The sequence below is a fragment of the Ctenopharyngodon idella genome, chromosome 22, assembly GCF_019924925.1.
Source record: "Ctenopharyngodon idella isolate HZGC_01 chromosome 22, HZGC01, whole genome shotgun sequence".
Taxonomy (NCBI): Eukaryota; Metazoa; Chordata; class Actinopteri; order Cypriniformes; family Xenocyprididae; genus Ctenopharyngodon; species Ctenopharyngodon idella.
The window spans coordinates 25,520,305-25,543,385 of NC_067241.1; the positions used below are offsets into that span (position 1 = coordinate 25,520,305).

General features: G+C 38.5%; 1 protein-coding gene across 2 annotated transcripts in view; it reads left to right on the forward strand.

Annotated features, from left to right (window-relative positions):
- Nucleotides 1-224: 224 nt before the first annotated feature.
- Nucleotides 225-23,081, forward strand: part of tns2a (tensin 2a) — a 64,808-nt gene continuing 41,951 nt past the window's right edge. For both annotated transcript variants that reach the window (XM_051879312.1, XM_051879313.1), the window contains exon 1: nucleotides 225-599. In XM_051879312.1, the coding sequence (XP_051735272.1) occupies nucleotides 486-599 (114 nt within the window). In that variant the 5' untranslated portion in view covers nucleotides 225-485. The remainder of the gene's footprint in view (nucleotides 600-23,081) is intronic.

The window sequence follows — 23,081 nt, forward strand, 5'->3', positions numbered from 1 at the left end:
GTAGAAGCTTCATTGGCTTTCTTAGCAGCAGCCTCAGCTTCCAGCATACTGTTTATAATGTTAGTGTACGCGCGAGATGCGTATTAAGGATAAAAAGTAAACATACGTCTGTTTACAGTCTGAAGAACAGAGCACTTGAGCACAATAGTGTGTGTGTTTCTGGGAAAAGTAGGGGGTGGGGGCTGATGTCCTCTAGATGTTGGCTTGGCGAGTTGTGTACATTTGGCTGAGTGTACGCGTGCTGCTTTCAAGAGTTCTAATAGAGTTTTGATTTAATAGGCATATTCTCACCTTTGTTTACGTATGTTTGCTCACGAGAGACGGATGAGTGTGAACTGGCGAACGTGTGTGTATTTGAATGAGAGCCAGGAAAAGGGGAAGGGCCTCGAGTGAGCGGACAAAAACAGCTGCTCTTGTGTGCTGGGGAAACCTCATCCAGAGAGAGGGAGAGAGGAGAGACGGACCAGCAAGGTCCAGATCTCTATATGGGTTGCGCCCTGTGTGCGGATAGCTGTGGGGACGAGCCAGATCCGGTACCCGTGAGAGGGTCTGTAAGGAGGGAGAGAGCAAAGTCCAGGGGAAACATGAGGCTGACCAAGGTGGGTACTTCTAGAATTTGATTCAAAGTGATGAGTTCAGAGAACATGTTTACTTGGGTGCTCCCATGTGGAATGACTGGTGAAACCCATGTGACGAGCTGGGTTTGTTAATGTCTTAAAGCTCAGTTAAAAGTTTCACAAGTTGTTGTTGTGAGAGAAGTTAGTCCCTTGAAGAGAAGACACCATCAGATATACAGTATTTGAAATTAGCTTATGTGTCTGTTGTGCAAAAGTGTGTTTTATGCTTGGTATTTTGGGTAGCCCCAAGACAAAATAGCCCACTCCCAAGTCTTTTTAAAATTTTTGTTTCTAGATATGACTTGGATCCCTCCTTCAATTTAAGTCTATGGGATGTTTTTTACCCATTTTTTGCGCACAATGTGAAAATCTGATCCCTTACAAAGTAATAGCACACCTCTCCTAAAAAATAGCAGCATGATTTGAAGTATCATTCATACCCGTAGCACAAATAGTGTGGGATGAGTTACACGCTGGAGTTGAGTACTTAGGATTAGGGGTCTGTTCAGAATCTTGTGTAAGGATAAGCGTTTGTGTTCTGGAGTAACATTGTCTCCCTGATTGTTGACACTGACAAAGAAGGGCTGGAAAACTTGAGGAGGGCTTGATTGTGTGTTTACATGCCTGAGAGTGAAAGTCTGTAATGGTCTGGTCCCTGAGGCTTGTTCACGTGCAGTGCAGTGTGGGAACTTTGAGCACTCTGTATGATGTCAGAAAGTTGTAGTTGATCCTGGGAAGCAGGCCGGACTTTCTCAGCATTTATGCCACTTTAATATTTCGCCACATATCCGTCATCTGTGCCCAAACGCACACATTTTAGTCTTGTCAGTCTGGGATTGCAAAAGAGACCATCCACTGTCCTGCTGATATTTTAATAGCAAACTTGCATAAGGCCGTGGTTTAGTTTGAATGCTTCCTCCTACTACTTTAACCATAATGTTAGTTTTTACAGGCATTTTTCTTTTTAATACCAGCCCAGTTCTTTTTCTTTTGCTGTGGTTGCAGAGTTTAATGGTAATACTCCTAAATCAGTGCATGATCATGTCACGTAGAAAAAGATTTTGGTCTTCTGATGAGACTATAATGAAACACTATGTTATGCAAGCATATAACCCCTTTATGATGCTATCTAACAAACAATCTGACATTCAACTAATGCTTTTTAAGCCCCAGTGGAGTAACCGAGGTTTTGGTGTCTTAGTCAATAGCCCATGGAGATGCTTCATAGATAAACCCTTGCAGGATCTGAACCTATGACCCTTCAGATCCTTAACCACTAACAACTGGCCCACACTGAAAGATTTTTTAAAATCTTATCAGATTTTAACGTGACTTTAGAGTAAACAAATGTGGATGATGGGCAAGAAGAAAAAAGAAATGGCAATAATAGTGTTTGGACTGCTTTTTACAGAAAAATCACTGAGAAAAAAAAAGAAAGAAAAAGGTTTGGATGAAGTCGTGTTATGCTTCCATCAGCTTGCTTTCTGATTTGGTGTCGTTTTGTTCCATGTGACAATCTACAGATTGTGTGTGTGTTTGTCCTCAGTGTCCCCCCACACAACAGTATTTCTGATTTTAAATATTCAATGTTGGATTTTTTGAGAACTGTGCAGCCCGATGTTCTTCTGAAGAGATTCAAGTAAGCAATAAGGTACAAGAGGCTGTGCTGTATCGTGAATAAGAATTGTTGGGCTCGACGCGAAGCCGTGTCTTATTCACGACACAGCACTAGCCTTGAGTACCTTTATAAAACGGTTACCACACAATACTAAATAATAAATAAAATATTAAAGCTAAAAATATGTATCAATGCACTAAAGCCTTCCTTTTACCGGAAAAAATAGTCCCTGACCGTGAACAGCAACAGAAGTTACATTATTACACCTTTAGATGGCGACAAAGACTGTCTTTTTGAGTGTGTCAGTCAGTAGTGAAGACTTTTACATTGAAAAGACTGAATTGTTGTGAACACACAACTGACAAATGCTTTGACTAGCGCTGTCAGTCATGGGAAAACCCCTTAACTGTTAAAAGGACAAGATAATACATCGGACATTTAAACAGATTTTTATTATGAACATAGGACTGACCTGAAGGAAAACGCTACATCTGAATGCAGGTAATAAACTCGCTCACTCGATCTCTTTCTCGCAATACTCTTCTACATAATACAGTAAGCTTCAATAAACAATATCAATTGAGAACAAACAGTTTATGTTGCTAAGAGTGGTTGCTAAGGGTGTTGTGTAGTGATACACAGAACCATTGGGTGAAGCGGTCATAGCCGTGTTTTATCATGAATAAAACACAGCTATTGACCAATCAGAATCAAGGACAGGAACTAACCATTTTATAATCGCTCTTAACAAACCTCACACCAGCTGCACCCATGTATTACTTACTCGTCACATCAAATCAATCATTTGTGCCCTTGCACTACAAATTGCATTATTCGTTGCCCTTGCCTATATACTGTTTTTTTGTAATTTAACAAAGAGAGGCTTCAGCTTGTCAGAATCTTGCCCTCACTGAGCTGCTATTGTCTTAACGTCACGAATACCAAGACCTCATTCCTGTCTTTGAGTTGTGTTGTTGTGTCATTCTTCTTTGTCTCTAAGGGAGAACGGTGCTTCTGGATGGTAACTTTGACATGGAACAGAACTTGGGTTTGGTGAATATGAACTTTGGTATATGTAGGACTTGCGCGTAAAGACTTGTGTTTTTTCGTTTCATTTTGTTTTGTTTTCTTATTTTGCTTTTTTGTATTTTGTTTGTTTTATTTTGTTTTGTTTTTCATTTAGTTCTTATTTTGCATTGTTTTGTTTTTATCTTTTGTTTTTGTTTGTTTTTTTGTTTCATTTTGTTCTGGTTTTATCTGGTTTTGTTTTATTTTTTGTTTCATGCAGTTTTGTTTTTTATCTTATTTGCATTGTTTTTTATTTTATCTTTTGTTTTCGTTTTTATCTTATTTTGCTTTGTTTTGTCACAAAATTTGTGATATGCTCACTTGAGCCAATTTTCCAAACACTGATGAAGCAGAGTCCTCGACTAACCAAATATTTTTAGTGATGAATCTCTATTGAGAGCATTATTTTAGTCCATTGCTAGTTCTAACCAATGTCTAAAAAAGCGGCTGTGCATTAATGCGCATATGAGTTTTCTGTCTTCTCTGCCATCTGAAAACACAGCTGTTCTCAAACTATGCTCTTTGTTTATCTTTGCTCATTGGGACTTATGGTATATTCCTAGAATATCCATGGAATGACAGAAACTTTAACAAGTGCTAGTTTACTGCAGCCATGATCCACAGGCATCCACTATAAACACCACAGAGGAAAACGCCTGGTCAGTGTATAAATAGGCTGTTTTTCCCACAGCGCAGGAACACTCATGCTTGCTGCTGGTATTAAACATATACAGAGACATAAACATTTTTTTTTTTTTTTTATCTTTTCTTCAACTGATCCCAACATGCAGTAAAATATCAACACAAACATGCTTGAAAGTTTGTGCTATGCATATAAATGATACGGCTGGTTAAGGAGAGATGTGTAATTACACCCAGAGCCAGAACACCCTAGTAACCGCATAGCAACATGTTTTTAACCACTTGGAACACCTTAGCAACCATTTGGCAACATATTGGCTACTACCCACAAACACTGGAATTCTGGAAGCATTCATCAATCTAATTTTCTACTTTCTAAGTTTCTACTGTTTCACATTCCTTCATACTCATATGAAACAAAACTCTAAAGCTCAGATTAGGACACACACCTTCAAGTGTATGTATATATTCTCAGAAAGAGATGGTCAGACATCAGGGTGTTACTCTGACAGAATGAGGATGCGTGTGTAGTGAGGGAACATGAGAAAAATAATGTGTGCAATGAGGAATGTGAACTGGAAACACTTGAAAGGAAAAGGAAAGCCATTCCTGTCCTTTTAGTGCCACTTCATCAAAGCACCAGTGTGCTGGGGTCACAAAAACAAATCTCTGAAATCCCTGTTTGCTTTCCTTCACTGTTCTGAATACCGCCCTGACATCTGCCCGCTGCAGAGTTTGTGGAGTACTGTAAATGTTTTGGGAGCGAGTTGGGAAATGGGCAGAGAATGAGAAGAGGGATATGATTCAGCGTTTCATAAAACACATAAAAATCAGTGTAAATATTGAGTGTTTCAACTACTATTTTAATGTCCCAGGGGTTGATTTTTATTAAAGAAGTCAGCTTTTGTTTTTTTGTTTTTTGTTTTTTAAACAAAAAGACCATTTATGAAATATGCCAAAGTCTACCATTTTTTTTTTTCCTGTTTTCAAATGGCTTGGATGCATAGATTTTGTTTTACCCTTGTCCCAAGCCCAGACTTCTTTATATACACTGTTCAAAAAAATTAAAGGAACACTTTGAAAACACATCAGATCTCAATGGGGAAAAATATCATGCTGGATATCTATACTGATATGGACTGGGTAATGTGTTAGGAATGAAAGGATGCCACATCGTTTGATGGAAATGAAAATTATCAACTTACAGAGGACAGAATTCAAAGACACCCCGAAAATCAAAGTGAAAAAATGATGCAGCAGGCTAGTCTATTTTGATGAAATTTCATTCCAGCAACTCAAAATTGTACTGAGTTGTTTGTATGGCCCCCACATGCTTGTAAGCATGCTTGACAACATCGGGGCATGCTCCCAATGAGGCAATGGATGGTGTCCTGGAGTATTTCCCCCCAGATCTGGACCAGGGCATCACTGAGCTCCTGGACAGTCTGAGGTGCAACCTGGCGGCATCGGATGGAACGAAAGGCGAGCGTGGGGACCATTCAATGGCCTGCATACTCTCACCACATGAGGCCGGGCATTGTTGTGCACCAGGAGGAACCCAGGACCCACTGCACCAGTGTAGGGTCTGACAGTGTGTCCAAGGATTTCATCCTGATACCTAATGGCAGTCAGGGTGCCATTGTCTAGCCTGTAGATGTCTGTGCGTCCCTCCATGGATATGCCTCCCCAGACCATCTCTGACCCACCACCAATCCGGTCATGCTGAACCATGTTACAGGCAGCATAACATTCTCCACGGCTTCTCCAGACCCTTTCACGTCTGTCACATGTGCTCATCTGAAAAGCACAGGGCGCCAGTGGCGGACCTGCCAATTCTGGTGTTCAATGGCAAATGCCAATCGAGCTCCACAGTGCCGGGCAGTGAGCACAGGGCCCACTAGACGACGTCTGGCCCTCAGGCCACCCTCATGAAGTCTGTTTCTGATTGTTTGGTTAGAGACATTCACACCAGTGGCCTGCTGGAGGTCATTTTGTAGGGCTCCGGCAGTGCTAATCCTGTTCCTCCTTGCACAAAGGAGCAGATACCGGTCCTGCTGATGGGGCTTCCAATCAAGCTGTAATGTTAAAACAAAATGTTTTTACAAATATTATTTGATTATCTTTATTTAGCATACATAAAATGGCTGAGGATAATTTCACAGCTAGAATTGTATTTTTTTTTTTTTTTTTAATGTAAAAAAATGTCATTTCCACCACAGAAATCCTTTAAACACAAGACATTATTTGAAACATGACAGAATTGATACTGTGGCGGAAATGATCATGGCTTTCATAACATTGACAGCATTCTTTTCTGTACTTTGTTAGATATTGTTAGTGGACAAATAGCAAAGTGTTTTTTTTTTAAATCAAAGTGTTTTTAGTGAGTCCATTTTCTAAAAGTCCACAAAAGTGGCTGTTTCTCTGGAGTCTACATGCTCTTGATTCTTCATATTTTGTTTCCAGCATGCCTCTTCTTTGACTCCCTCTACTCTACCCCCCGACATTCAGTCCATCCTGCCTCAGTCTCTCTCACTCTCTATCTTCATCATCTATTTCTCTCCCTCCCTCCACAGCTGTATTTAATCAGTCTTTGGCTCTTTTGTACCCAGTCATTCCTGCACTCACCCCTCCCTCCATTTCCTCTTTCTGCATGTTCTCAACTCTCTCTCTCTCTCTCTCTCTCTCTCTCTCTCTCTCTCTCCCTCAGCATCCTCCTCTTTTTTAAATAATGTTTGTTCTCACTCTAACATTCCATCCAAACCTGTTGGTCAACATTACATCACCACACGACAAATATGTGTTTCACTACACTCAGAGCGCATTCATTTGAAAAGGGCCTAAAATGTAAACAAGTCTACGTGTTGACTTAGCCACAGGTGTTTCTAAATATCCAGGGCTTCCTGTTATTTTGAGTGATTTTAGGTGTTGCGGTAACACAAGTCTCCTTTGTGCGGCAGAAACATGGCTCCATTGAAACATGGTTCCACCTCCACAGCTGGGGGTGCTGTGAGGAATGATCCTGCTCCATTTCACCCCACACGACTGTGTTTGCTTCTCCATAGCAGAATCTCCTTCAAATCAACCCTTTTTTTCAGTTTTCTTTCTCACTTTTGTCCTCACGGTCCCTTGGTTGTAATTACAAGCTAGATCTTTTTCTGAAAATGTGAGAGGTGTTCATCTGTGCAAAACTTGTCGCTATGATGCTGTGGTATAGAGTGCATTAGTGCCAATCCACATTTTCAGCGGCGTTGGTTCTGGAAATATTTTTTCCATTAATGTTTCCCATAGGGATTTCAAAAAAGTCTTTGTTAAAGTGTTATATAAGCCATGAACCAAGTCATCCAGCTACGAGGTGAATCACATTACAAACTTTGATTTAAAGCAAAAGTGTTTGAAAATCGGACAAAAATACAAAGGTACAAGACGTACCTAACGGCTTTAGTGAGGGAAAGAACTACAATCCCATGAAGCATTGTGAAAAGCATAAACAATGGAAAAATATACACTACTCATTTAAAAATGTTGATATACTGTATTAAAACTATATATTTTAAGTTTGTTGCAAAATATGCATGTATTGAAATATTTTGAGAGCATAGAGAGATCGACTTGTCATTTGCGGTGCTTTATGGGAGTGGATGGAGCTAACAAGATATTTTGGTGTGTTTTGCTGTTATGCTTGTATTGCGTTGATATGCAGTTGTTAGGGTGTTTTCTTGTGCTCACTAAAGCTCACCCAAAAATGAAAATTTAACCAGAAAATTCTGTCATTTATTACTCACACTCATGTCGTTGCACACCCGTAGGACCTTTGTTCATCTTCGGAACACAAATTAAGATATTTTTGATAAAATCCGATGGCTCAGTGAGGCCTGCATTGACAGCAAGATAATTAACACTTTCACTGCCCAGAAAGCTGCTAAAGACATATTTAAAACAGGTCATGTGACAACAGTGGTTAAACCTTAATGATATGAAGCAACGAGAATACTTTTTGTGCGCAAAAAACCCCCCCAAAAATAACGACTTTATTCAACAATATCTAGTGATGGGCGATTTCAAAACACTGCTTCATGAAGCTTCAAAGCTTAACAAATCATTTGTTTCGAATCTTTGGTTCGGAGCGTGTATCAAACTGCCAAAGTCACGTGATTTCAGTAAACGAGGCTTCGTTACATCATAAGTGTTTCAAAATTTCAATGGTTTACCACTGGGGGGCGTGACGTTGGCAATTTAATACACGCTCTGAACCACTGATTCGAAACAAAAGAGTCGTAAAGCTTCGAAGCTTCATGAAGCAGTGTTTTGAAATCTCCCATCACTAGATATTGTTGAATAAAGTCACTATTTTGTTTTTTTGGCGCACAAAAAGTATTCTCGTCGCTTCATAACATTAAGGTTGAACCACTGTAGTCACATGAACTGTTTTAAATATGTCTTTAGTAGCTTTCTGAGCATCTGAAAGTTTTAATTATCTTGCTGGCAATGGAGGCCTCACTGAGCCATCGGATTTCATCAAAAATATCTTAATTTGTGTTCCGAAGATGAACGAAGGTCTTACAGATGTGGAACGACATGGGGGTGAGTAATTAATGACAGAATTTTCATTTTTGGGTGAACTTACCCTTTAATGCACCCTTGCTCAATACAAGTATTAATTTCTTTTTTTTTTTTTTTAAAAACTGATCCTAAACTTTTAAATGGTATGTAAGACTATGGGATTTTTCTGCCCATTTCATTATCTGACAGGTGAAAATCACACATCATACTTTTTTTACTCTTGACCAATCAAAAAAAAAAAAAAGTCATTTTAAACTACTTATTGAAGCAGTGACATAATCACAATTGTCTATGTAAAAACTTCTTAAAATAATTTTAAATATTTTGTCAAAGTATGCAAATAGTTTATAAAGAATATATTTAAATAGATGATAATATATCTCAGTTTTTTTCATCTCAATTATATGTCTGATTGCTTCGAATAGCACACCTCTCCTCCACAGCTCCACATGATTTGAGGCATCTCTATAGCACAAACATATGGGGTGAGTTTGGTGGTTTGGTTTGGAGTGTTTGGTGGCTTTGTTTAAATCTCTAACCTTAAATATGAGGACTAGAACAGAGAGAAAGAGACAGAAAAGAGAGAGCATGCACACAGAAAGTGCAGAAGAAGGGAGCTCTATTTATTATTTATTATTTTTAAAAGTGAATTATAGACAAAGAAATCTCTTTCTTCATCTCTCTCCTGGTTCTGTAAATGGCATATATTCATATGCACGTGGCTTGGCGAGTGGGACGGGACATGATGTTTCTCTAATGTTCACAGTCTGCCTGCTCCAGGGCCCCTCTCTCCCCAACCATGTGCCCTCCACATCCTGTCTGCACACACTCTCCCATGGCCTGTGTGTCACTCTTTACCCTTTCTCACTCACTCTCCCTCCCTAATTGGATTGTATATCATTTCCCCTCCCCATCTGATACTCATGCTTTTCTATCCTTTTCTATTTCTTGCCCTTGCCCTTTCTCATCCCTTTCCTTGTGCTGCTTTCACGCCATGTTGTAATTACCGTAAATTAAGCTCTGTATGCTTTCGAATCACTCTGATATCATACACCGATGGGTCTGCACAGCGCCAATCAAAGTTAAACACACCAAATCTGCAGTGGTCAGGTGGTACAAGTTGTAGCTCTCAGAAAATGTTTAGAAAAAGTAAACACATTGTAATTAAAAGTTCTACAAGCAGCACGTGAAGGCTTTTTACAGTTCAGAATCATAACGGTAATTATGACATGGCGTGAACCTCCTTTATTTCCTTCCTGTCATCCCTCATTTTACATTTTATTGTAAAATTAGTACACTGATAACATCTTCTCTTCCTATGTTTTGTAATAAATGGCGTGGCTAGTAAAAAGTCCAAACATATTTTTAATTGCTTGCATAATCGACCTTGTATAGACTCATAATCGACTCCTATAGACCTTATGCGCCAGAGAAACAAAATCGCAGCCATTTTGTATTTGAACTTCCGTTTTTGCGGTAGCTCTGTTTCTATGGCATCACTGAGTTGGTTTAGTGTTTACTTAATCAAGAGTTAACGAAAGTTATCATGAGCATTGTAATGTTTGAAGCAGATGTCATAATAAATGTCAGTAGAGCGGGAAGATTTTAAAACGAGTGGTTCATTCATAAATCAGTAAGATCTTACCTTCATATGTTGTGGAAATATAAACCGGAAGACAGAACACAACAAGCGCAGCGCTGAAAAGGGGCGGGACTACATCTGGTTTTCTCCTTTGGCTTTTGTAATCAAATAATTTCAAGATAGGGATTTCCCACTTCTGTTTTTTTCTATTTTATTTTTAACAGTACTATAATTAAATGTAGAAATGATTGGCCGTGCATCAGGGTCAGGAAAAAATTCCACCAAAAGTTGCTACAGATATTTAAAAAGCGGCCTAAAATAATTCCTGCATAGTAAATTACTCTGTTGTTACTTATTTGAAATTATATAATACAAGATTATATGTTTTTTTAATCAATCCCACAATTCACTATTTCAGACAATTCACAAACATTCATTACGTAGGCTAATTCATATAAACATTCAATAATACATTGCTTATTTATATTCGTTTGGATGTGTAATATGTCCGTCGTTACGTATTCTGTGTTTATACGGAACTTGTTTCCTAAATGCATTACTCTCTCTCTCTCTCTCTCTCTCTCTCTCTCTCTCTCTCTCTCACACACACACACACACACACACACACACACACACACACACATAGCCAATTACACAGTGTTTGTACGAGGCTTCGGTGCTTGAAGTCACAGTCACTTGACTGTGCGATTCCAGCACATTTGTGTTTATTCTGCTCGTGAACTGATGGACTGCATTCATCACTTAGATTTAAGGCCGTTCATTATGATGAAGTAGTGTTTGAAAATGTTTAATTGGAAACATAAAAAAAGATGAACAAGCTGTTTCAAAATTAAGTCTGGGATATGTTCGGTATGGGACGAACACAACGTTTTTATTGCGTGTTTATACCTTGCATCTTTTCAAAAATGCATCAAAAGCGACGCTTTATGCATTTTAAGGGCGTTTAAATACTACTTAACTATACAACATGCATCTCTAAGCACTCTTGTGAATGCGACTGCAGATGTAACTCCATTTGTGACCACTTGATGCCGTTATTGTGCTTTCAATAGTTCTTTCAAAGTGAAAGACTTTTTTTGGCGGACAAATATAAAGCGCAGTGATTTTCAAACTAATATCCCAACGAATTGCTGTAAAAAGATCCAAATGCTTGAAACCATTTGTTGATCCTAAATGATTTGCCTTTGTAAATGCATCCGTAGAGGCAATCATGTGTAGAACATTAAAAACTAAATAAATAGCTAAATAAATAAATAAATTCCATAATTGCCCTGCTGTTTGCAAAGTTGTTTAAACATTTATTTATTTATTTATTGGTGTCAATACCACAGTTTCCTGTTGCATAAGAAAGGACATCCTGGCCTAAAGTAATGTAATATATTATAATATATAATATAATATAATGTAGATTATAGAATTAAGTCATAATTAAATGTTTGAATATTCTAAGCAAAAACTGTGATAAATGTATAGTGAAAGATATACTGCAGAACACGCTACATTCATAAAGACAGAGGCGCGTCTAATTTGCATTCCATCCAATCAACAATCGATTCGACAGGATGCAGCCAATCAGAAAAGTTTGCTTGCAGTAACAACATTCCACAGTGTTCTTTTCCCGCTGTAACTCCTCCCACACTGCTAGACTATGAGTTTACTGAAAGTAAAGAAAACAACCCAACAGCTCCATCAGTAGTCGAGTGCCTCTTCATTGAATCATTGGGAATGTAGCCCATGAAATCTTTCAGGAAACCTTTTTTAGCTGGAATTTTCTCCAACAACATGAGTAAGGTAAAGAATTCTCATTCAGTAAGATATAAGATTACATGTCTATAGGTCCTGAATGTAAAGAAGAAGAAAAAAAAACATTAAAACAGTTTAAATGAGATGTGATTAGATCTATTTCGTGTAAATGACTCTATTAAATGTTATTGTATGCATGTTATTCAAATAATATGTTGAGAGCAACACTGATCTGATGCAGTTTTCTGTATTATATATTACAGCATCCTATAGATGAGTGCTTGTGAGAAAAGTACTTTAGTTTGTGTTTTTATCTGTAATAAGATACAATAGTCTGAGTTTAACAACACACTGATATTCCATATAGTAAACAAATACATTTGTATAATATGTACAGTGGACTTTACAATAGAAGATTGCTGATATTGGTGCTGCTCTCTCAGCGTCCACGCTGTCCATGTTCTCTATCATAGCAAAACAGCATGAAGCATGTCAGACAAGATGCATAACAGGCAGCGTGAGGGAAGTCTCTTTTTCTTTCTGTAGGGACAGTGATTACACGCCTTACATAACCACTAATGAAAGCCTTATAAAACTCTTAAAAGTTTTATCACTCTGCTAATTAAGTCTGGCAAGAACTAATTTGAGCCCAGCGTTTGAGTTTGTATGTTTACTGCGTTCTGTCGTCGATGAAAGTCTGAGGAAACGCATACCTCTGGTTTTTCCCACTCTTTGCCAGGGGTGAAACTGCACTAAAAATTGGAGCAGAAAGAAAGAGTCATCATATGACTTCACGAGCTGGTAACTAATAGTAACTGCGTCATCATGCATTAAACGCCTCACTAGAGACAACGGCTGCGTCTCAAAACATATTGAGCTCACTTCATAGACAGCATTGAGAGCATATATTAACCTGCACTACGATTTTTTTTTATATATATATTTATATAGTTTAGTTATATAGTAGGCCTATAAAAGTTATATTTTTAATAAAATTTCCTTTCAGTAAATTCTTTACAAAATTCAATATGGCAATCGCAAATGACGTAGTTACGACAGTAACGGTTATTATTTCGTTTAATGACTGAAATTGGAAAACGTTAAAACGTTTCCTCTGGCATTTAAAACGTTAAAATAGTAACGACAAATTTGTAATTTCATCTAAATATCAACATTTGTGAGATTTAGTCAGCCGAAACTTTTTTTTTTTTTTTTTTAGTTTAATTGATCGAATTTTATGTCTCTGGATCTATGACATTCATTGTATTATGTTGAATATCATAGGTTTTTTTGTGTGTATATTTGTTAATGAGGGATTTGTGGACATATTAATGTTTTTAGATTTGTGGAGTAAAAGTTATAGTTTTATCTTGAAGTCAAAGAGAAGGCCCCCAGTGGCATGTTGTTGTGTTATTATTTTTTAATGTAATAATCATTGTAATTAATGGGGTTATTATTCTGTATTTCCATGAATTAGATGTACATTTCAGACACCTTTGCTTTCATGAAAACCTACATTAGAGTAAAATCTTTAAATTTGCTTTCCCAGTGTTGCTATTATGACATATCTTCACAATTAAAATATAGCTAAGACCAAGTTACCACAGTGTTGAAAGTTGAAAATGTATGAAAAAGTTTTTTTTGACATGCACTACATATGTAACGTAGGCCAGCTAGTAGTCGCTGTGCGAGTAAACCTCACTCCTCTGATCTCAAGAGATGCTCTAGCGACTGACGCTAGCGGTTGCAGCCTTTAGCCTCCTTGTTAGAGCGTCCAACTCCCATGCCGGAGACCCAGGTTCGGGGCCCGCGCAGAGCTGGGCGAGTAGGACCTGGGTGAGAGGTTACATTGGTGCCGTGACCCGGATGGGAGTGAGGTTTAGGGGGGTGAGTGTAAAGGAGGCCAGCTAGTAGTCGCTGTGCTAGTAAACCTCACTCCTCTGATTTCAAGAGATGCTCTAACGACTGACGCTAGAGGTTGCAGCCTTTAGCCTTCTTGTTAGAGCATCCGACTCCCACGGCAGAGACCCAGGTTCGGGCCCGTGCAGAGTGGGGCGAGTAGGGCCTGGGTGAGAGGTTACACATACATTAACCTTGTAGATGATGTTGACTTTGCGGAGGATGCAATTCTGTGAGTCAGTGGATCTGGTGTGAGATCATAAATGAAGGATGTTCTTCTGCCATACAGCTCTGAAAACAGCCATTAAACAAGACCACAATTTTGAGAATGTAGGAAAAGCTTTAATTTTCTATGGGCTGGATGCTTGTTAGTAGCTCAGTAAATAGCTGATATGATTTGCCACCTACGTATATGATAGTTACTTTGTGCAGTGTGTGCATTTCTCTTTTTCTTTTACATGCTCTTTCTCTTTTCTGCCAATTAATATCGGACATCGCATGGACTTCCTCAGCTTACACGTATATCCACCTGAATACACAAAGCAGATGTAATGCAAACTTTATTACATCACACTCCAACTGTAAAGTCTATGAATCTGTCTGTTTGAAGAATCACATTGTTTACATTGTAGACAAAGAGTTATAGATGTGTAAGAGAGCAGTACAATAGAAGTGTTACTTAGCAGCACACTGTAATAATTCTTGCTGTTGATTTTAGAGCAGTAAAAAAGTTGCAAGTAATTACTATGTGATATAAGCCATAATCAGGGGGATTTCTTTACAAGCATATTGAGCCATTTATGTATAGTCATAAAATGAGTGTGGTTACTGATTAGTGTGTTTTACTTGGTTCTTTCTGAAGTTTCAAGTTTCACATCATATTGAAATGCTCAATCATAACAGTCTGAAACCGACCTCCACGGTTAGATTATAGTGTGTGAACGTTTACTGACACGAAGGTTCACGTAAAAGTCACGCCACAGGAATTCCTGATGAGTAATCAGATGTATGTGCGTTATTGTATTTGATCTATACATGTTTGTATCGAGCAGCCTTGAAGTCTCTTGACTTTCCCTTAGCTTTCTCTTGGATTATATATAGTAACACGACAACATTGTGAGGTTCTTGATAACAGTCTGACGCTAATAGACTGCGATGTGATTAGTGTGTGAAGTCTTAGTGACAGACTTTCAGGAGGAAGTGCAAATAATAACACACACAATAGAGGATGCGCAGGTTAGCCCGTCATATCCTGAGGATGCTGTACCGTAACCATCATAGACGTGAAAGGGGGGCACAACTCCCCCTACAATATTCAATATTTTCATTTTTTGATGAGCAATTCTAGTAGTTGAATCATTTCACATGCTTATTATAAATACAAATGGTTCGCTGTGAATGTTGCATGTGCTTTGTTTTGGTCATTGCGCAGTTTGTTTGTCATGGAGACATATTTGATTAGCGCAGGAAGTATGTAATGGTGCTGCGCTGACTTCATTACTGGAACAGGCAGTCTCTGTTCTTCCACTGCCTGTCCCACCCTGCACACGTATACACGCACTTGTATTCACACACATGCTTTCCCTTTACCACCCCTCAGTGAGGAAAGAGGCTTGTAACACTCTTTTATTCTCTCCAGTTGAGATACTCAGTATTTATTAACCCTAAAGGCTTGGTGCACAACTCTTGAGGATGCTGTGCTACAGATATATGATATTTAAAACTGTAAGGCTTGTTGGGGAGAGACCTGCTTTTACTTTGCTAAGCAATTAGAATTTTTTGGATAGTAAAACATGCATGGGACCCATGAAGGAGGGAAATGAATCGTCCCTGGCTGCGTGACAACACATGATGGTCTTTTGTCTTTGTGTGTATGACCCTGTGCACCGTCTATAAGATGGACAGACCATATCTCACAGGAAAACATAACTATGTTACTATGATGTGAATCATACAAAAATGTTTAACTGTTAGAAAAAAAGTAATCATGAAGGACCTGGGGTGTAAGCAGATCGTATGAAAATGTACGAATGAGATTGTACAAATTCATACAAATTAGCCACAAATTTGCCAAAATGTAAAATAGTTATGAATTGCAATGAGATTGTGTTGAATGGACAGACAACTTACGATGAACTCTGGTTAATCATGTGGCTTTCTATTGTGCCACTTCTATTATTACGTTGAACGTGATTTCACCAAGTACAACGTGTTCCTGGATCAACATCATTGTTGATCCTGGAACAATACTCTAATCAACCAATCAGATTTGAGTTGATGTCAAGTTTAGGCTTACAGCCAGGGTTAGGTGCTTCTATATCAGCGTTATTTACCTACAGTATCACTTCCCTATGATTTTAGGGATAAATTATGGGTAGGGTTATGTTTAGGGGTAGGGATATGGTTAGGGTCACCGTGATTTTCCCAAGTAAGTCATGTTCCTGGATTAACATATTTTGTTGATCCACAACATTTCTGTCTGAAAATTAAGTCTTATCCCTACAGCTAAACCTAACCCTACCCATAACTTTTCCCTAAAATCAGAGTGAAATCAATGACACTGATGTAGATGCGCCTAACCCTGGTTGTAAGCCTAAACTTGACTGTAAACTTGTCCCTCAAATCTGATTGGTTGATTAGAATGTTGTTCCAGGGTCAACAACGATGGTGATCCAGGAACATGTTGTATTTGGTGATATCACATTCACCTGGTTGGTCCTAAATTTTCAGACAGGAATGTTGTTCCAGGATCAACAATATATGTTGATCCAGGAACATGTCTTACTTGACAAAATCACGGTGACCCTATTATGATGGTTATCGCTACATTTTAAGGTACAAAGAAAGTAGGTTGGTATATTAACATTATATCATTAAGTGAAATATACTGTTATAACTTGTAAAATATACAGGCACTAAAATACAACACCTGAAACATTGTCACCATATTTTTTATGGTGAAGTTCTGGTAAACCGCAGCTACTGTTTTTTATTGTAAATTTAACAGGATATTTTTGACAGTGTAGAACACACTAGAAACTACATACAGTCTAAAAAAAATGGACAATGTTTTAACCTAGCAGTTGGGTTAAATGTTAGCCCAACATGCTGGGCAGTTTGATTTAAAGGGATAGTTCTACAAAAAGCGTTAAGTTCTGCGACGAGGTACACAATGCTAGCATGGCGCAGTGTAGAACGTCATGTCATGTCATTGTGTACTACGTCGCGGAAGTTACTGCTTTTTGGACGTACGTTGAATGCGTGTGGCTGTCCCACCGGATGTTTTAAAGTTGATTTAAAGTTTTAAATAAGGATATTTGTCTTAAACAAATGCATCGCTTCGCTTCAGAAGGCCTTTATTAACCCCCTGGAGTTGTATGGATTCATTTTTTTTATGGATGGATGCATTTTTTTGGCTTCAAAATTTAGGCTGCCATTCACAACCATTATAAACCTTGGAGGACTAAGGATATTTTTAAATATATCTTGTGTTCTATATTGTGTTCGTCTGAAAGAAGATAGTCATATGCACCTAGTATGGCTTGAGGATGAGTAAATCATGGGATAATTGCAAGTTTATCCTAACTTTAACCTAACTATTCTTTAAAAATTACTATATGACTGGCTTAAAATGAACCCAAAATTGGTTGGAAATTAAAAATCAGTCATAATTATTAGAGACAACAATAATAATCAAAAGTTGAACATTTATTAATAAGCAATTTAATAAATGTTTATTGTTTAATTATTATTCATTAAACTTATTAATAAATATTCATTTATTAAACATTAATAAATGATAATTTCCAACATTTTTGGGTTCATTTTAAGCAAGTTGAGTTAAATAAAACTACCCAGCAGGTTGGGCAAACATTTAACCCAACCTCTGGATTAAAACAACTCTATCGCTGGGTTTGTCCATTTTCAACCCAACTTGGGTTGTTTTTAACCCAGCATTTTTAGAGTCTAGTAATACCCCTAAAGCACTGTGGCTCTGAGTTTTGACTCAGAGGCAGAAAATGTAAAAATCTAGTTGACTATAATCTGCAATTGGGGAAAATGACAAGTTTTTAGTGCCATTACATCGAACGCCACTATAAACACCTCATCTGAATACCTTGGGCAGCAAAGCTAATTCCTCTGGCATTAAAAGCACTTTTTCAGCAAGCGTAGGTTATAGCAGCAGTTAATCAGGTGCTTGCATATTCTCTTATTGGCTCATCACATGAGGACAGTTCGACGTCCAAGATCTCAGCTCCCTTCATCCAGCCCCGCTGATGTTTATTCTCCTGATTTTCTTGAATTGTTGTTTGTGCCGCCTTACCGAAGCTTCTTTGTCTCTATGATTTGAAAACGTAATGGGTAGCATCTGTTGGTGGACCACCATCGTTGCATGTGCGAGTTTGTGATTGATAATGTGGTGTTTCGCAGATGCTTTTTGTTTATTGCGACCTACAGGAGAATGATGGCAGGGACGGTCTTCTTGGGGCACCAGGGCACCAATGCCATGCTGATTGGAGAACATTTGTGGTGAGATCTTAGTAATTCTCCAGTTTGTGGGCTGCTTCTACTTGGATCTTTACCTTAGAGGTCTAAATTCTTTACCGTCTGGCTCCACCACCAAATCTGCAGTGGTTTCAATGACTTTCTTAATGTAGATCTTCAACTACACCGACTTTTGAGTTTTTTGCTGCTTCTTTTTTTGCGTACAGATGACAGTGTTGTCAAAATGATCCACGGATCAGAGAAAACAATTATAAACGCTGTATTATTCATGCCAGGCAAGTAGTTGGCGATATCACTTTGTAAAGAAACACTTGACAAGACAAGGTTAGTTCATTCTGTAAAATGTAATGTTGTGTGATTTCCTAAAAATTCCATGAATTATTAATTTATGAATTTATCATTCATGATATTTATATAAAAAAAAAAAGCCAAAAAATATTTTTAACAACCTTTTGAAATCAATGAGATTCAAGGTGTGAGAAAAATGTCATTATTTTTTTACTTGATGCTTACACCACATGCCATTTCTATTACTTTTTTCCCACTGAAACCATTATAAATGCTTCTCAAAGCCATATGAAAACCGTATGAATTTTTCCCCTTTTCTTCATCGTGGACCCTTGTATATATCATTGTCCCCTAAATGTCCATCGGTGTTTATGTTCTTGTTGGGCTTTCCATTCAGAACTTGTCCAAGTTGGGCTGGAACACACAGTTCGTTCATTGCAGGATATTGCGCACAATGTGAGGATCTGTTGAAGCTGGAGCTATTTCTGGAAGAGAGGAGAGTGCAGAGGTGAAGAATCATGGGAAAATTGGTATGAGTGTGTGCGTTTCTTCCAAAATACGGACTTTCCTTTAGCTTTCTGTCATTTCTATGTCTGTTTACGTCCAGATTGTCTGTTCAATTCCTCTTCTGTTCTTTCATTTGAGATTGAAGGGGAGGGTTTTCTCTCTCAAAGGCTGTCCTTTTTGCTGGAGAGCTTTGGCATGCCTGTTCTGGATGGCTAAAATTAAGTGAACAGTCCCTCCTTGTCTCTGCTCCGTGCCCTGGGGGCCGTCCCTACCCTGAGTACCCGCTCTTGGCACACCGTCGGCCGGGCAGTAGGTTAGTCTGTTGACGGGTGGTGCAGTCACACCTCAGAGAGCGCTGGACCTGTGAGACGTGATTTTGCACACTTGGTTAAAAGGGGTGGGGTTACTTAGTGCAGGTAATGGCGCACTGATTCTTTTTTTCAATTGGGTCCTTGACCCTAGTGGACTTCAGCAGTGGAAAGGTAAGCTTTATAATGTACTTTCTCTGCTCACCTAACTAGGGCACACAGAAAGCCCACTTTTAGGGCTTAAATTACATACACACTACCTTAATTAGAGGACAAGTAACTTTTGGTTCCATGAGGTGGCATTAATGATTTCTTTAAGCTTTTAAAGTGTTATGTGAGTACCAAATATGTGAGTACCAAATATGTGAGTACTGAATTTATGTGAGTACCGAAGCACCATCATATTCTGTCAATTTATCTTAATATAACTTTAGTACAATTAAGTAGAGAAAAGTCTGTAGGTCAGTGATAGACTATTCATTTGTTTATTCGTCTGCAACAATAATCGCTTTGTATTATTTTAATTCTGGGGCTTTTTTATATTAAATATCGATATTTGTGTTTAGTTGCACTTTTTTGATTGATTAATAACGTAATGATGTAATCCATTCTTAAAAAGTTTTGACAGCCCTAATTTTTTCATAATTTGTAGCATATTTGGGTCTCCATTTTCAAGTTTAATTTTGAGGCATTAAACTTGAAAATGGTTTAAAAATATTCAAAACCATATGAAACAAGCATGAATACATGTCAACTGAGCACTTGTTTTCAACTAAATTTTTTTTTCTTTTAACATTTTTATCGTGGACAGTTTTATGTTATTGACCCTTGGTTAAAGGCAAGTAAAATGAATAGAGTGTGCATGGGAAAAACTAGAAGCTGAAATTAGTAGAAAGAGAGGAAATCCAAGCATTAAGGAGCTGTAAAAGAGAAACGGAAAAGCTACTGATGATTTTCATTTGGGTGGGCTTACTGAACTCCTGGAGCAGCCAAGCAAATCAACGTGATCTGGCTGAGATCTCGCTCTCTCTCTGTTTTAACACAAAACAATCCTGTTTGATTAACCAAGAAAGTGGGCTTTCTTAGTAACCGTGGAAGTTTAAATGGGACACTTTAATACATAACACATAACGTTCGTCATGGGGCACTTTTACAGGGCATTTGCTAACGTCTGAAGCAGCTGATATTGAATGTTTGCTCAAAGTGAATGAAAGACTTGCTTTTCTTGTTAAGCAATTATATTAAGGTTTCTCAACCATCTTAGTCATACTGAAGAAGTCTTGTGTCACAGTACAGTCAAAGGAACAAACGGTTATGACCCTATTAAAGTGACATCCCAATGTGGAGAGGGCAGGCTGCAGTGACCAGTAACAGATGTTCCTCCACTTCTCAAGTTGTTTTGCTTCAGGACCAGATTTTACATGGGACATTGAGTGATGTCCCAACCCTGTACCATTTTTGCCAATTATTTATTCTAAAATATTAACAAAAATGATCTTAACATCAAATAGGTATATATATATATATATATGCAGTCAAACCAAAAATTATTCAGACATTTTTGATATTTTTGATATTAACATATTATACCCAAAAATTCTTCATACTCTGGACTACTAGTAAAATTGATAAAAATTTGGAATAATACAGTATATATATATGTGAGCTTTAGAGGTTTTGGCTTATTCCTATGCAGTTGCTGAAAGTGTTCTAGGGTATTGCATCTATTTGTTATGATGTTCTGGGTGGTTGCTAGGGTTGTAATGTGGGAAGGTGGGTATTCTGGGTGGTTGCTAGGGTGTTGCTATGTGTTTGTTATGATGTTCTGGCTGATTTCTAGGGCCATTATGTGGGTAGTGAGAGTTCTGGGTGGTTGCTAGGGTGTTGCTATGTGTTTGTTATGATGTTTTGGGTGGTTTCTAGAGTTATATTGTGGGAAGTGGGGTGTTCTGTGTGGTTGCTAGGGTGCTGTTATGTGGTTATGATATTCTGGGTGGTTTCTAGGGATATAATATGGGTAGTGGGGTGTTCTTGGTTGTTGCTAGGGTGTTGCTATGTGGTAATGATGTCCTGTCAGGTTGATAGGATGTTGCACTGGTTGTTATGATGTTCTGAGTGGTTGCTACTTGCTAGGGCTATTATGTGGGTAGTGGGCTGATCTGGGTGGTTTCTAGGGTGTTGCTATGTGGTTGTTATGTTCTAGGTCAGGAACGGGCAATGTCAGTCCTGGAGTGCCGCTGTCCTGCATAGTATAGCTCCAACCCTGATCAAAGACACCCGAACAAGCTAATCAGTGTTTTCAGGATTACTAAGGCTACATGCAGGGGAGTTTTTTTTATCAGGGTTGGAGCTAAACTCTGCAGGACAGCGGCACTCCAAGACCAGCGTTGCCCATCCCTGTTGTAGGTGATTGATATAAGATGGATATAAGATTATTATGTGGGTAGTGGGGTGTTCTGCATGGTTGCTAGGGTGTTGCTCTGTGGTTTTTATTATGTTCCGGGTGGTTGCTATGGTTATTATGTGCATAGTGGAGGGTTTTGGGTGGTTGCTAGGGTGTTGCTATGTGGTTACGATGTTCCGGGTGTTATTTAGGGCAGGGGTTTTCAAACCTGTCTTGGGGGAACCCCAGCATTGCACATTTTATATGACTCCCTCATCTAACATGCTAGATAAGAGAGACATACAAAATGTGCAGTGTTGGGGGTCCTCCAGGACAGGTTTAAAAACCCCTGTTCTATGGTTTTGCTATGTGGACGGTGGGGTGTTCTGGGTGGTTGCTAAGGTGTTGCTATGTGGTTGTTATGATGTTCTTGGTGGTTGCTAGGGTTATAATGTGGGTAGTGGAGTGTTCTGGTTGGTTACTAGTTGATTGCTAGGATGTTCTATGTGGTTTCTTGGCTAGAGATCACCTGTTTCATCTATTTTATCATCCAAAAGGGAAATTTCATTAGTAAATCATAAATATTACTTCTAATTGTTTTTACACATTAAGCTTGGATTTAAAAATGTATTTTAACATTAAAAAACAACACACTTCACCTTTAAGTGTTCTGTAGGAGCGTTTTCACAGGTGACAGTTGGAGATGCCCATTGTACCTCAAGACAATGGCTGAAGAGTGAAGGACTCAAGTGGCTGTATGTGATGGTGCCAGCTCATTGAAGCTGTGGTTATGGCACCTAACAGGCACATGCTGGATTTCTCGCCAGCTGTCTAAACAGGGTCCAGAAAGAAAGAGAGAGAGAGTGGAAAAGAGTGCTAAACCCCTCTACCTTTCTGCCAAATGGAAAAGTGCACATCCAAACACAAAGCTGCATTATGCTCCTCTGCTGGGACGTCATACATGGTTAAAACCAAACCAAACCGGGTGTACAAACATGGTGCATGATGAGATTGTGCTGTCTGTTAGTCTTGGTCCTAATCAGAAGTGTTAACATACATATTGGCATTTGAGGAGGGCATGTGGGCGTGAGGCATTTTATAGTCAAATGCTACACAGTGAGATTGTTACGTAGAGCGTTTTTATCAAATTTCTCACCGCAAGATGCGTCACTTTCAGAAAAAACTTTTTGTCGGGTTTTTTGTCTTTGTTCTCAGCATTGAAAGATGAGCTGCTGTACAAGGAAAGAGAGACAGAGGCCTGACATCCACAGGAGAGTTCAGGTCAGTGAGGGGAATCGTATGCGGAAGCAATGACAGAGCAGAACGCAAGAGATTT